At 43.2% G+C, this 12,196-nt stretch overlaps 1 protein-coding gene across 1 annotated transcript in view; it reads right to left on the bottom strand.

Annotated features, from left to right (window-relative positions):
• Positions 1-643: 643 nt before the first annotated feature.
• Positions 644-12,196, bottom strand: part of ZC3H12B (zinc finger CCCH-type containing 12B) — a 30,689-nt gene continuing 19,136 nt past the window's right edge. The window contains exons 2-5 of the mRNA XM_068532620.1: positions 6,143-6,282; positions 4,472-4,706; positions 3,703-3,809; positions 644-2,517 (exon numbers count right to left, since the gene is read on the bottom strand). Coding sequence (XP_068388721.1) covers positions 1,097-2,517; positions 3,703-3,809; positions 4,472-4,706; positions 6,143-6,282 — 1,903 coding nt within the window. The 3' untranslated portion in view covers positions 644-1,096. The remainder of the gene's footprint in view (positions 2,518-3,702; positions 3,810-4,471; positions 4,707-6,142; positions 6,283-12,196) is intronic.

The following is a 12,196-nucleotide window of genomic DNA, read 5'->3' as shown; positions in this document are numbered from 1 at the left end:
GTTTGGCCATCTCTCCTGGGATTAAGGGAAACGGATTCTGGTAGGAAATCCCTTGGTCCTGGTCAAACTCTTCTGTGCTTGTCTAGCACACGCATCTACTATGCTTGGAGCTTGAGCTTATCCATCAGCTCCTCTGCAGAAGAAGGCTGCAATCTGATCCCTAATTTACTGAGGTGAAGAGACTTAAAAGCTAAGAACTGTCAATAAATGTTGACAAGTAAAAAGTGCAAAGGAAATAGAGCCAGTTTGCTCTGGTGCCTAAGAAAGCAATGTTCAAATATTAGGATGTAGTTTCACTTTCAAAACTAGTTGAAACTATGAAAGGTGACATAAAATCAAGTCTGATTTGTGATCTACACAGCTGTAGACTAAGGGCTGTGCAGAGCCTATCTTTTTATCATCACTATATAAAAGGTTATATAGAGATATACACACACACCTCTCAAACACATACATTCATACATGCAATATAATTGCTAACAATAAGTTTGAAATATAGCTCTAGAAGCTTCGATGTGACCCTATAGCTCGGTTAATAAAGGTATTGAATGGTCAGATATCCATGCAATAAAGTATGCATTTACTTTTAAATAGCTTTAAATATTCCTATTAAAAATCCTAAAAGGTTAATTCAACATATGGATTGATCCTGATGCTCTTGCTCTCTAAATTAGATATTATCATCGATACTTTGTAATATAGAATGTGTGACTAAGAACACAGTTGGTAATGGAATCCCTTGGGGTTTCTTGCATTTGGGCCTTTCCCCTGGGTTTTGTCCTCCATTACCTGCATGGTGCAGTGCAAAAGGGCATAGGACTTGGAGTCAGAGGACTTGGGTGTGAGTCTTGACTTGGTCACTTGCTAGCAGTGTGACCTCGGCAAGTCACCTAATCTCACTGAGCTTCAGTTTCCTTGTCTAGAAAGCAAGACATTAGTAAGACTTACCTCACAGGGTTGTTATGCACGTCAATGACATAAACACTCTGTAACTTGTGAAGTGTAACGCAAAATTATTAGTTACTATTATCATAGTATTAGTGCATTATTGGTATTCATATTTATATTTGTATAGTGAAATAAGTCCTATGTCATGTCAACGTGCAGCCCTAAGCTTAGAAACAATCAAGGCTGCTAGTTGCTGGGCATCTGCTGTGTGGGGATTCTTCTCCATCACTGCAAGGACGATGTTTGAAGGGAAAATATTGCAGAGGTTCTTGTAGGTCTGATACTGGTGCTCTGGGATCATATGCTCCCTGGAATCATTGCACATTCCAACCCAAGGATTCATCCAAAGCTGCTCCATCTTTTCAGGCACGCTCCGTACCATGACTGGCTCATAGCATGGTTGCATGAGGCTGTTACTCAAGGGATAGGAGTGGTAGCCATAGGAGTCAGTTGCACAGGGCAGTGGGTCCCAGCTGGCATGTTGTTCCCGGCACAGAGGAGGGCGTCTTTGCCTCATGGGGTTGCTCTCATACAGGCGGGAATCAGAAATGCTGTCCATCCGAGTCATCACCAGGGCACGTCCTGGCTGGGGAGTTGCCCCAGGATGGATATTGGGAGGCATGGGATAGTCTCCAGGACAGCTGGAGTGTGCTCCAGTTGTCGGGTGCTGGGCATGCAGAACTAAGTGGGGGACTGATTGCTTGTTGGGGGCTTGCTTAGAGTCCTCTGGGCCATAGCTCTGCACTCGCGTTAAGGCTTCATGGTAACCATGAGGAAAAGGCTGAAGATGGTTCTGAGATGCTGAGCGATGCAGCTTCAAACTACCTTCAGGATGAGTATCAGCTACAGCCAAATACAGGTTGTTGTAAGAGGAATAGCTGTCGTTCCTGCTATGGCTCATACGATTGTCAGGACAGAGGTTGGGATTCCGGGCATACAACCCCCGGTCTGTTTCAGCCATGTAGTACTCTCTATTATGCATGCTGTTGATGTTCAATTTGGAGAAGTCGCCTAACATTGAATAGTAGCCGTGGTCCCCCAAGGACTCAAACTTTGGGTATTGCTCAGCGTAGCTAATAGGGGTCCCATGGCTATTGGTAACCAGGATTGGGGGGTACTGCATGCTGGTCATGTGCTCCAGTGAGGACTTCTGGTGGGAGAAATGAGAGGATCCTGGCACCGGGCTGCTGGCTGAACGGGTGTTGAGTGCACCCACTGCATGGCTTTTGGGGGGTGGGATTGTGGGGACACTTAGAGCAGTCACAAGTGAGGGGACAGAGCTGGCCTCAGGCTTACGGGCAATGGACAGCCATTCCTCAGGCTCCACAGCCACGGAACGGATGCTGGGATCCGATTGGCGCTTGGGGGCCACACGTTTGACTTCTGAGGTTATGTCACCTTTGGTACTAGACAACCCTGTACCACACTTGGCCAGGGTGCCTTCACTCATGGTTTTCACTGTGGACAGTTTGGCACTGATGCGGAGCTCATCAGCCACCGAACGCTGCGGTTGGTTGGCCCGCTCCGGATGGTAGTATTTGCACTTGTGGCCGTAGGTGCATTTTTTGCCTGAAAAATAATGCCTTGTGGTAAGACTCTCTCTCAGAGTGGTGCAACTCTCTGTGCCAGAAGCTGTCGTAACAATCTGGTCACTCAGGTTAGAGTTTTACTGTTTGGGGTTAAGGCAGAAAATTAACTGTTCATAAAGATGGGAGACAGACAACACCATGGTGGCATCACACACTGTGAGGGGAGAGGGAAGAAGTGGAAACCTGGGGAGGAAACTGCAATGCGAAAGCTAAGAGTTGAGCCATTGAACAGCCTTCATTTTCCTGTAATTCATAACTTTGCCTAGGCATAACCCACATGCTAAGGCAGTGTAGGGCAGCAGCAGGCAGGGTGGTTCAGTGCAAAGAGCACCGGCTTGGAGGCCGGTCAGACCTGAGTTTGAATTCCAGCTATGTCACTTACTAGCCCCATGACCTTGGTAAGTGATTTTACTTTCTGTGCCTCATTTTCCTATTATGTAAACAAGGTTCATAATAATGCCTTTATTATAGGGTCATTGTGAGGACTAAAGGAAAATAATGAACATGAAATACTCTATGATATGAATAAATGATAGTTGAGAACAAACACCTAGTCATCCTATAAATAAATGACTATCCAAAAATAATGAACATTCAAAGTAGCCTCAGACCAGGCAGCCCATGTCATACTATTAGGCTCACAAACTTTGTATCCCAGGGACTTGGGTAAGATCATGAAAGCACTCTAGAAAACTATATTTAAAAAAGGAAATGAAAATAAAATTTGTAAGTAAACTGGAAAGTACAGATTGGAAGAAAAGGGTATTATTAGTTGACAGAGTGTGCAGTCACCTGCCTGAAAGACACGTCCTTCTTCAGGCCAAACCCAATTTGGCATTACCCTTTCTGATTCCATAGGCCAAGTGGGTTTCTGCACATCCTTACACCCAGCAACCATGCTCAGGACAGAGGCAGCTAGAACACATGCATCATTTTAACTAGTGACAATTATTCTTTCCTTCGATTCTAGTTACCTTTTCCTCATGCAATTTCTAAGATGTTTCTTTAAATGCCTAACTGATAATACATGAAGACACAGACTTTAACTAAGAAAGTGGACAAGCCAGGATTTTCCCTTTGAAAGGGAAACCTTGAAGAGAAAAGTATTCACAGAGTTCTTATGTTTCTCTCAGTACAGAACTTGGTTCTGCACATAGGTACTCACCATAAGGGCATGGTTGCTTCTTGTGTTCGGGAACAACGGGTCTCTTTCTTAAGAAGTTTTCAAGGCTTGGGCCATGGCGTCCTAAAGGATCATCTGGAGGCATAAATCTGGAAGCAAGCAAGCAACAGGTAAACGTCTTCCATTCTGTCCCCACTATCCCTTATCAGGAGTTCAGACCATCACTACCTCTTGCCTATACTGTTGTCACAGCCTTCTAATGGCCCTTCCTGCCTCAAGTCTATCTTCTGCTAAGCCAGCAGTTCTTCCCTCTGTTTCCACTTGAACACAAAAAAGGAATGATTTTTCCCGTGCGTCATTCTTCTGTGGATTATAAGTTCCAGACATACTGGCATGCCTGCTGGTTCCCCCAACATGCAACCCACTTTCACATCTTTGTAGCTTTATTCATGATGTCTTCTTTACCTGAAATGCCCAGCAGCCCTCTTTCCTCTGCAGTAAACTTCATCTCAAATGTTATCTCCTCTGTGAGGCTTTTTCCTATCATTTCACATAGACAAAGCAATTTTAAAAAATTCTAACCATAGCACATATCACGACACATTGTGGGAATCTCTCTCTCTTCTCCAGTACACTTTGAGCCTCTTAAGGGTGAGTCCTGTTACTCATTCAGCCTTTTATCCCCATGGTGACCAGCATAATGCACTGTACACAGTAAGTGTCCAGCAAATGTTTATTGAAATGAAATGAAATCTATCCCTAGTAATAACTCGGATTTAGGCTATTCAGAGCCTACAGGAAAGAAACATACTTGTCATTCACAAAAGAATACATCAGCAACCGCTCCTCTATAAACTTCTTCCATTCTGGCTTTTCAATTTGAAGGTCTCGGTAGTTATCATTGGATACAATGATGCCATCAGAATCAAAAGCCAGCTTGACTATGAACCGGTCATCATAGCAAACAACTCTCCTGCCCTGGACCCTTCTGGATGGTGTGAAGACAAGAATCTTTTCCTTCTCCAGTTTACGTAGGATATCTTGATCTGTTGAAATACGGATTATACGCCAGAGGGTAGAAATAACCTTTGGAAATCAACAGCATTATCCCCATATTACAAATACAAAAGTTGGTACTAGATTAATATATTATTTGCCCTTAGAGAGAAAGTGGCCTCTATTCCTGGCTATGGCACCAATTTGGATTGTGACCTTAGGCAAGTTACCTTCCCCTTTGCATTCCAGTTTTCTTTCTGATAAAATGAAGGACATAGATTCAATGGCATCTAAGTTTTTAAAACCTACCATGAACAGTGAGAAATAACACTGATACCCTAGCATTCTTGAGGCTTGTTTTGCCCTTTGGCTGAAGCACCAGCTTTTGGTTGCTGAAGAAACCAGGGCAGTATGCTGAGGATGTGTCAGCCAGAAGGAGAATAAAGCATCCCTCCTAGGGACAACATTTTTGCCTTCTGCCTGAGGGAAAGCCATGACTAAGGAAAAACTTAAGGGGTAGCATGTGAGTACTGACCCCTTTTCCTTTTAGCTTCTTAATTACTGAGGAAAGAAGCCAGGATCCACTCTCAGACTGAGGCTGAGAGCCTGTTCAGCAGCTGGCAGATAGCTCCATGACACAGTTCTGACAGCCATTCACTGAACCTTCTCATTTTGCACAACAGGCAAGAGCTGATACTCAGAGGACTGGGTCATTTATGCTCTCAAATGCTGTAAAGAGCTAGCTTCATATACTACTACAAGTGAATGTAGTGATCCTCCTGCTAATAGGGCAACATCATGACTTTTGTGGACTTTAGGCACTTTTGCCTTCATGGGTCCCTTCTTCCATTAAAGAAATATTAAAAATTATACTTTACAACTGGGTTGGTATAAAAACAAATAATCCAGTTAGGTACATTATTATACATTCATTGTTATATTCAATTTTCCCCTCTGATGTTAAAAAAATAATAAAATTAAAACTTTTACATGGGACCCTAAAAGTATCTATCATGGGCCCTAGGCACTGGGCCTACTGTGCCTCATGGATAAGTTCGCTCTGAATGCCATGGGACTTTTCTCTTTTTCTATTCTACCCCCTAATTTGCAAATCCCACAGTCACTTATCTGGTACAGAATAAGATCCATTGTCTACCATGGTTTCTTTAGTATTTTGGAAAACTCAGATTCATCCCCCTTTAGTCTGAAGTCTATGGTCAAATAGAAAAAACACTCCTTTTTTTCAACTGTGTGCTTTATTCTTTGCCTGAAATTGAAGTCTCTATTTAATTGCTGTATGCCACAGCACAATGGTTTATTTGGATCAGGAAAAATATGCTTTAAAATATACTTAATAAGAAACATTTTAAGTATACTTAATAAATTTAGAAAAGTAATTATCTAATTTGGGAGCATCAAAGTCTCCCCAAACTATCTTGACAGCTTTGCCTCTGGATGAGAAGAAATGACTTATTTGAAATGGTACCTGTAATTGGTGCATCAGGGCGGGATTGCTCCTTTCTCCACGCAGGCACAAATACAGTAATGTCTTTATGGCCTTTATCTAGAAACCATTCCACAGCAAGTTGTATTCCTCTGCAGGAGAACTCTTCTTTATTCCCATGGCTTCAGGAAGATAGAGAATGAGAGTAGAGAAGATTGACAACAGATAGCAAAGAAACACTCCAAACAGGCTTTTTCTTAGCACCAAGGCATTAATGACAGACATATTATTTCTTGAGGATGCCAAAAATGTATTTTTAAAAAAAACAAATTCTTTTTTATTCCATCATTACAAATATTGCCGTTATTATTACACATTCATTCAAAGCCACAGGTAACACCTCCCAACTTATAGCAGCTTTAGTGACAATTGCCTATCATTATTTCCATTTTCTCTCATCTCTTTCTGTTTCTATTACCACTTTCTTTTCAAAGATTCAGATATTTATCAGATGAAAAAAGAAGAGGTGTCACCAGAGGTTTAGATAAAGTTTATATTGAGGATTAATTGGAGATGAATTTTAAGCACATATAATAAGCTTAAAAAATAACTGATAGGAAAAAAGACACACATAAATGCTGACTGAAAATAGTTATCACATTTAATTAAATATGATGTGCCAACAAAAGTCACAGTCTTGAAAATTTTAAGATGTGGGAAATGCTCACAGTGTAATGCTAAAAGATAAAAGAAAGGATTTGGACTACATGTAATGTAATCCAAATTTTATAGAAGAAAGTCTATGTACAGTATCCTTTCCTTATCGCGGTTTCACTATGTGCAGTTCCACTTACCCACGGTCAACTGCAGTCCAAAAATATTAAATGGAAAACTCCAGAAATAAATAATTCATAAGTTTTAAGTTGTGCAATTCTGAGTGATGAAATCTGGTGCCATCCCATTCCATCCCGCCCCAGGAGGTGAATCATCCCTTTGTCCAGCATATCCCATCTGTGAGTCACTTAGTAGCATCTCTGTTATCAGGTTGACTGTTGCAGTATCATAGTGCTTGTGTTCAAGTAACTCTTATTTTAGTTAATAATGGCTCCAAAGTGCAAGAGTAGTGGTGCTCGCAATTTGGATATACTGAAGAGAGGCCATAAAATGCTTCCTTTAAGTGAAAAAGTGAAAGTTCTTGACTTAAGGAATGAAAAAAAATCATATGCTGAGGTTGCTAAGGTCTACTGTAAGAACGAATCTTCTATCCATGAAATTGTGAAGAAAGAAAAAGAAATTCATGCTAGTTTTGCTGTCGTACCTCAAACTGCAAAAGTTAAGATGGAAAAGACACTGAATTTGTACAATAAGATATTTAAGAGGGAGACACACTCATACAACTTTATTACAATATACTGTTATAATTGTTCTATTTTATTATTAGTTATTGTTGTTAATCTCTTACTGTGCCTAATTCATAAATTAAACTTTATCATAGGTATGTATGTATAGGAAAAAGCAGGGTATATACCAAACAGGGTTTGGTATTATCCCTAGTGTCAGACAACCACTGGGGTTCTTGGAACGTAACCCCCGTGGATAACAGGGGACTACTGTAAAAAGTTAGAAAAAATATTGTAGCAAGGAAGAGCCAATTTTGACTCCATGTTGGATCTGTTTCTTCGACTTTAGCCTTTGCTTTTCGTTGCTTTTGTTATTATAATCATACATAACGGCCTGCCTCAGGGAACCCTACCCACCTGTGAATGGCTGCAAGAAAAAAGAAATTAACACATCCCCTCCCCAAGGCTGGCCATTCCAGATGTTTTTCAAGACTGATGGCCCTTTTTACTTTACTTCCTCCCCACTTCTCCCTCTCTATTCTGACTTTTTACTTTATTTCCCTCTCTGATTCTATAAAAGAAACTGGCATCCAGACCCCGATAAGATGGGTTTTTGGGGGGACCCTAGTCTGCCATCTTCTCAGTCTGCCGGCTTTACGAATACAGTCGCTATTCCTTGTCTCAACACCTCGTCTCCCAATTTATTGGCCTGTTGTGCAGCGAGCAGAGCGATCTTGGACTCGGTAACAAATTTAGCTTAGCCAGCCAGGAGCCTTGCTACTCATGGCTAGGCGGCGCCAGTCAGGGAATATTGGGGCAAGGCCCTAGCAGCTGCGGGGACCATTTGTCCTGAAGATCTTCCCTTCAAAATTCCCTGAAGCAGCACCGGCTACCCCAGCTCTTGGCAGTTGAAGCAAGGAACAGACAAACTTCTATGAGTCGACAGACTCGATTTTGGAGAGTAAGTCGCTCTGGCGTGCACATTAGAACATATTCCCCCCTCAATTTGGGCTTTTCCTTTATGGGACAAACCAGTTTTTTTGGTTGGGGTACCCTGTTGGAGAGGGGAATTGTTGTTGGACTCTACCTGATTTTGAGAACCGGTTTGTTGGGTTTGGTTTTAGTTTTGTGTGTGTTGATGTTGGAATTTGTGCTTTTTGTGTTGGAATATGTGTCTTTTGTGTTCTGGTGTTATCAAACTTATAAAAATGGGAAATACTCCATCTATCCCAAAGGAGAGCCCTTTGGGGCATATATTAGATAAATGGGCAAAACATAGCTGTGAGCCTATGACTAAGAAAGATATGATATACTATTGTAATAGGGTGCGGATCCAATAGATGCTAGGATCAGAAGAACAATGGCCCCTGAATGGCTCACTCAATTATTATATGATATCGCAGTTAGAAATGTTTTGCAAAAGAGCAGGGAAAAGAGATGAGATTCCATATGTAGAAGCATTTATGCTATTGCATCAGGAGGCAAATGAGTCAGAGGGCTGCCACCTTATGGTGCAGCGGTCTGAAAGAAAACCTAAGGGGGAGCCTATTCTACAAGGGGAAGAGGGAGAAAATGAGAGTGGGGGTATGTTATTTCAAAACTTAAACCTCCCTCTAGCCTATCCAGCTCCCCCAATGGCCGAGCAAGCTGCACCGGCAGTTGTTCCAACTGCCCTCCGACCCATGCCGCCAACATATTCACCACCTCCTATTTCCCTTACCCATGGGGATCAAATAGTAGTTTCTATGTTAACCCCTGGAGCACAGGAACCTGGTTTAGTATCACCATCTAAGACCCGACAGAGCACCCAATTTGGACCGGGAGCCGTTTCCGCAGCAGGGCAATTTCCCTTGCTCCGATATCTTCTAAGAGGCCCGGGGACTCCCTTGGACTTGAGGCGCCCAATTCTAATTTTCCCACAAGAGCCCCCAGGTAACATTGACAGTGAGGAATAAGTTGATTGACCTTCTAATAGATACGGTGTCACATATTCTGTGGTAAACACCAAAGTGGCACAGAAAACATCTCAGTCTATCCCGGTCACGGGAGTTTCTGGAGAAGTACAAAACCATTTGTTCTTACAACCTCTAGAATGCCAACTAGGGGACCTCACCATACAGGGCCATGGATCCCGAATGAACTTGGATCCCTCCTCCCCCAAGGTACAGGCCCTTCTGGCTATGCATTTCATGGCCCAGTCTGCCCCAGCCATCAGGCGCAAAATTCAGAAAGCAACTGCTGGTCTTCAGACTCCAAAGAACGATTTGCTCCAATTGGCTTATTTGGTTTTCAATAATAAGTATATGGCCAAAAATGCTGAACGCACGGAGAGAAATATGCAAAAGGTGCAAATGATTGCAGTGGTTTTGTCTGCTCAGAGACCACCAACTGCGAGGCCGGCTTTTCCTGGACCACTAGGCCCATGAATACCCAGACAGGACCAATGTGCCCTGTGTGGACAAAAGGGGCACTGGAAGGAGAGTTGCGATCGATGTGCTCTTTGCAAACAGCCAGGGCATTGGAAGAAGGAATGCCCCAGACACCAGAGAGTGATGGGGGCCCCTCGGCCATTGACGGGGTTTCACAATCAGAAGACTGAGGGAGCCCGAGGCCAAAAGTGGCTCTGCCTAGAGATACCATCTACATAATAAATGTTGAGCCTTGGGTGGTCATTGATGTGGCAGGCCTCCTGATAGAATTTTGCTTATAGATACTGGTGCAACCTTTCCGGTCTTAACCCAAAGGATTGGAAAACTTAGTAACCATAAAGAGTATGTAATGGGGGTGTCAGGGAAAAGGCAGGGCCACACTTTCCTGGAACCCCTTTTGTGCAACATCAATGGCCAGCTGTTTTTACATTCCTTTCTGTTTGTGCCTGATTGTCCCATCCCTTTAATGGGAAGAGGTTTATTAACTAAGTTAGGGGCCACTATGTTTCTTGAGGGGCAAGGGAACCACCCTCACAAATTTCTTAAACCTAGGGAAGATCCTCAAAAATGTTTGTACATAGATTACCAAAATAGGAGGCCACTGGTCTGACTAAATTAACCATAGCTGATATTCAGATCCTGATTGGAATTTTGGAAGAGGCCTTCTCCCCTAAGCTAAATGAGGAAAAGTAAAACTTTCCAACATAGGTAAATGGGTATGTTAGTCCTTCAGTATCATTGAGGTAGCCACACAATTCTTTGAAAAAAGAAAAACAAAACTGTCCTTGTTTTACAAATGTAGTCTTTACAAGACCAGGAGTGTGGCTCCAAAAATAATCCAAAACCCACCAATCTTTTTACCACTCCCAAACCTTCCCTATTTATCTTAAGAGGCTTGTAAGTATTAAACAAAGAGGAAACAAAGTCATCCTAAGAGAAACTTGCCTGCATCTTTGAGATGCCAATGTGCTATCTGGTCTTCTCAGGAACCCTTATCTATGCCATCGTTTTAAAATGCAAATTTTGAAAAAGAGGGTAAAGTAATTTAGAACTTGACTTGTTTTCCATAAATATTAGTAAAAAGGGTTTAGCCATCTAGACAAGCGAGCTTGATTTGTTCCATCTGCCAGAAACCCAACTTTAATCCAACCTCTTAAAAGATAGGTTCCTTACCCAGAGAGGGAAAAGAGGAAAGAAAATAGGCAGGCCCAATTATTGGCAGCCCTACAGGGGCAACCCCCATCCAGAGAAACCCTGACCCGTCCCAGCAGAAGCCAAGACTGATGCTGGGTCTGCAGAAAACCTGGCTACTGGGCGAGGGAATGCTTCCACAAGGGCAAGTCTCCTAAGATGCCTTGTCCAAAATGCCAAAAAAGTGGCCATTGGGGAGCCAACTGCCCCTTGGGCCAAAGGGCTCAGGGACCAGGGGCAGCCCCTCAGATGACCCTGGATTGACGGGACCCTCTGCTCCAAATGGCCCCCCCTGTTTAACATCAGTATTACTGGGTTGGAACCAAGGGCGAACCTGGATGTGGCAGGTAGGACCATATCTTTCTTATTGGATACAGGGGCCGCCTACTCTGTCCTAGTTTGCCTTCTCTGGACCCTTCTCCTGTGACTCCTGTCAGGTTACAGGAGTCTCAGGTAAACTTACTACTAGGCCCTTTACCGTCCCTTTGTGTTGTTACTGGGAAGGATATACTTTCTCTCATTCCTTCCTGGTCATACCTGAATGCCCCCACCCACTGTTAGGTAGGGACATCATGAACAAGCTGGGAACCAGACTGGTACTTGGGGGAACCACCCCAGTAACACCCCTCCAGTTCTTAGTCTTAGAGACACAGCCCCCTCTGAGAACTGGCACACCAGCCTTAGCTAAGTTGCCAGTAGACCCCCAGGTCTGGGCTGATAGAATACCGGGGAGAGCTATAACAGCCTCCCCAGTGCTTATCACCTTAAAGGACCCAACCTCTTTCCCCAATCAGAAACAATATCCAATTTGCCCAGAAGCCCAAAGGGGACTGCAGCCTCTCATATCCAGATTTTTACTACAGGGGCTACTTATTCCTTACAGTTCTCCTTGCAACACCCCTATCTTACCTGTTAAGAAGCCAAACGGAGAATACAGGCTAGTCCAAGACTTAAGAGCTATCAATGAGGCAGTTGTCCCACTCCATCCGGTAGTCCCCAACCCATACAACTTGTTGGGGACCATCCCAGGCACAGCCTCCTGGTTTACTGTGTTAGACTTAAAGGATGCTTTCTTTTCCATACCTCTGTATCCCCAGTCCTACTACCTCTTTGATTTTGAGTGGCATGAGGAAGGG

This window comes from Eschrichtius robustus, chromosome X, assembly GCF_028021215.1.
Source record: "Eschrichtius robustus isolate mEscRob2 chromosome X, mEscRob2.pri, whole genome shotgun sequence".
Taxonomy (NCBI): domain Eukaryota; kingdom Metazoa; phylum Chordata; class Mammalia; order Artiodactyla; family Eschrichtiidae; genus Eschrichtius; species Eschrichtius robustus.
This window is presented reverse-complemented; position numbering and strand designations above follow the sequence as displayed.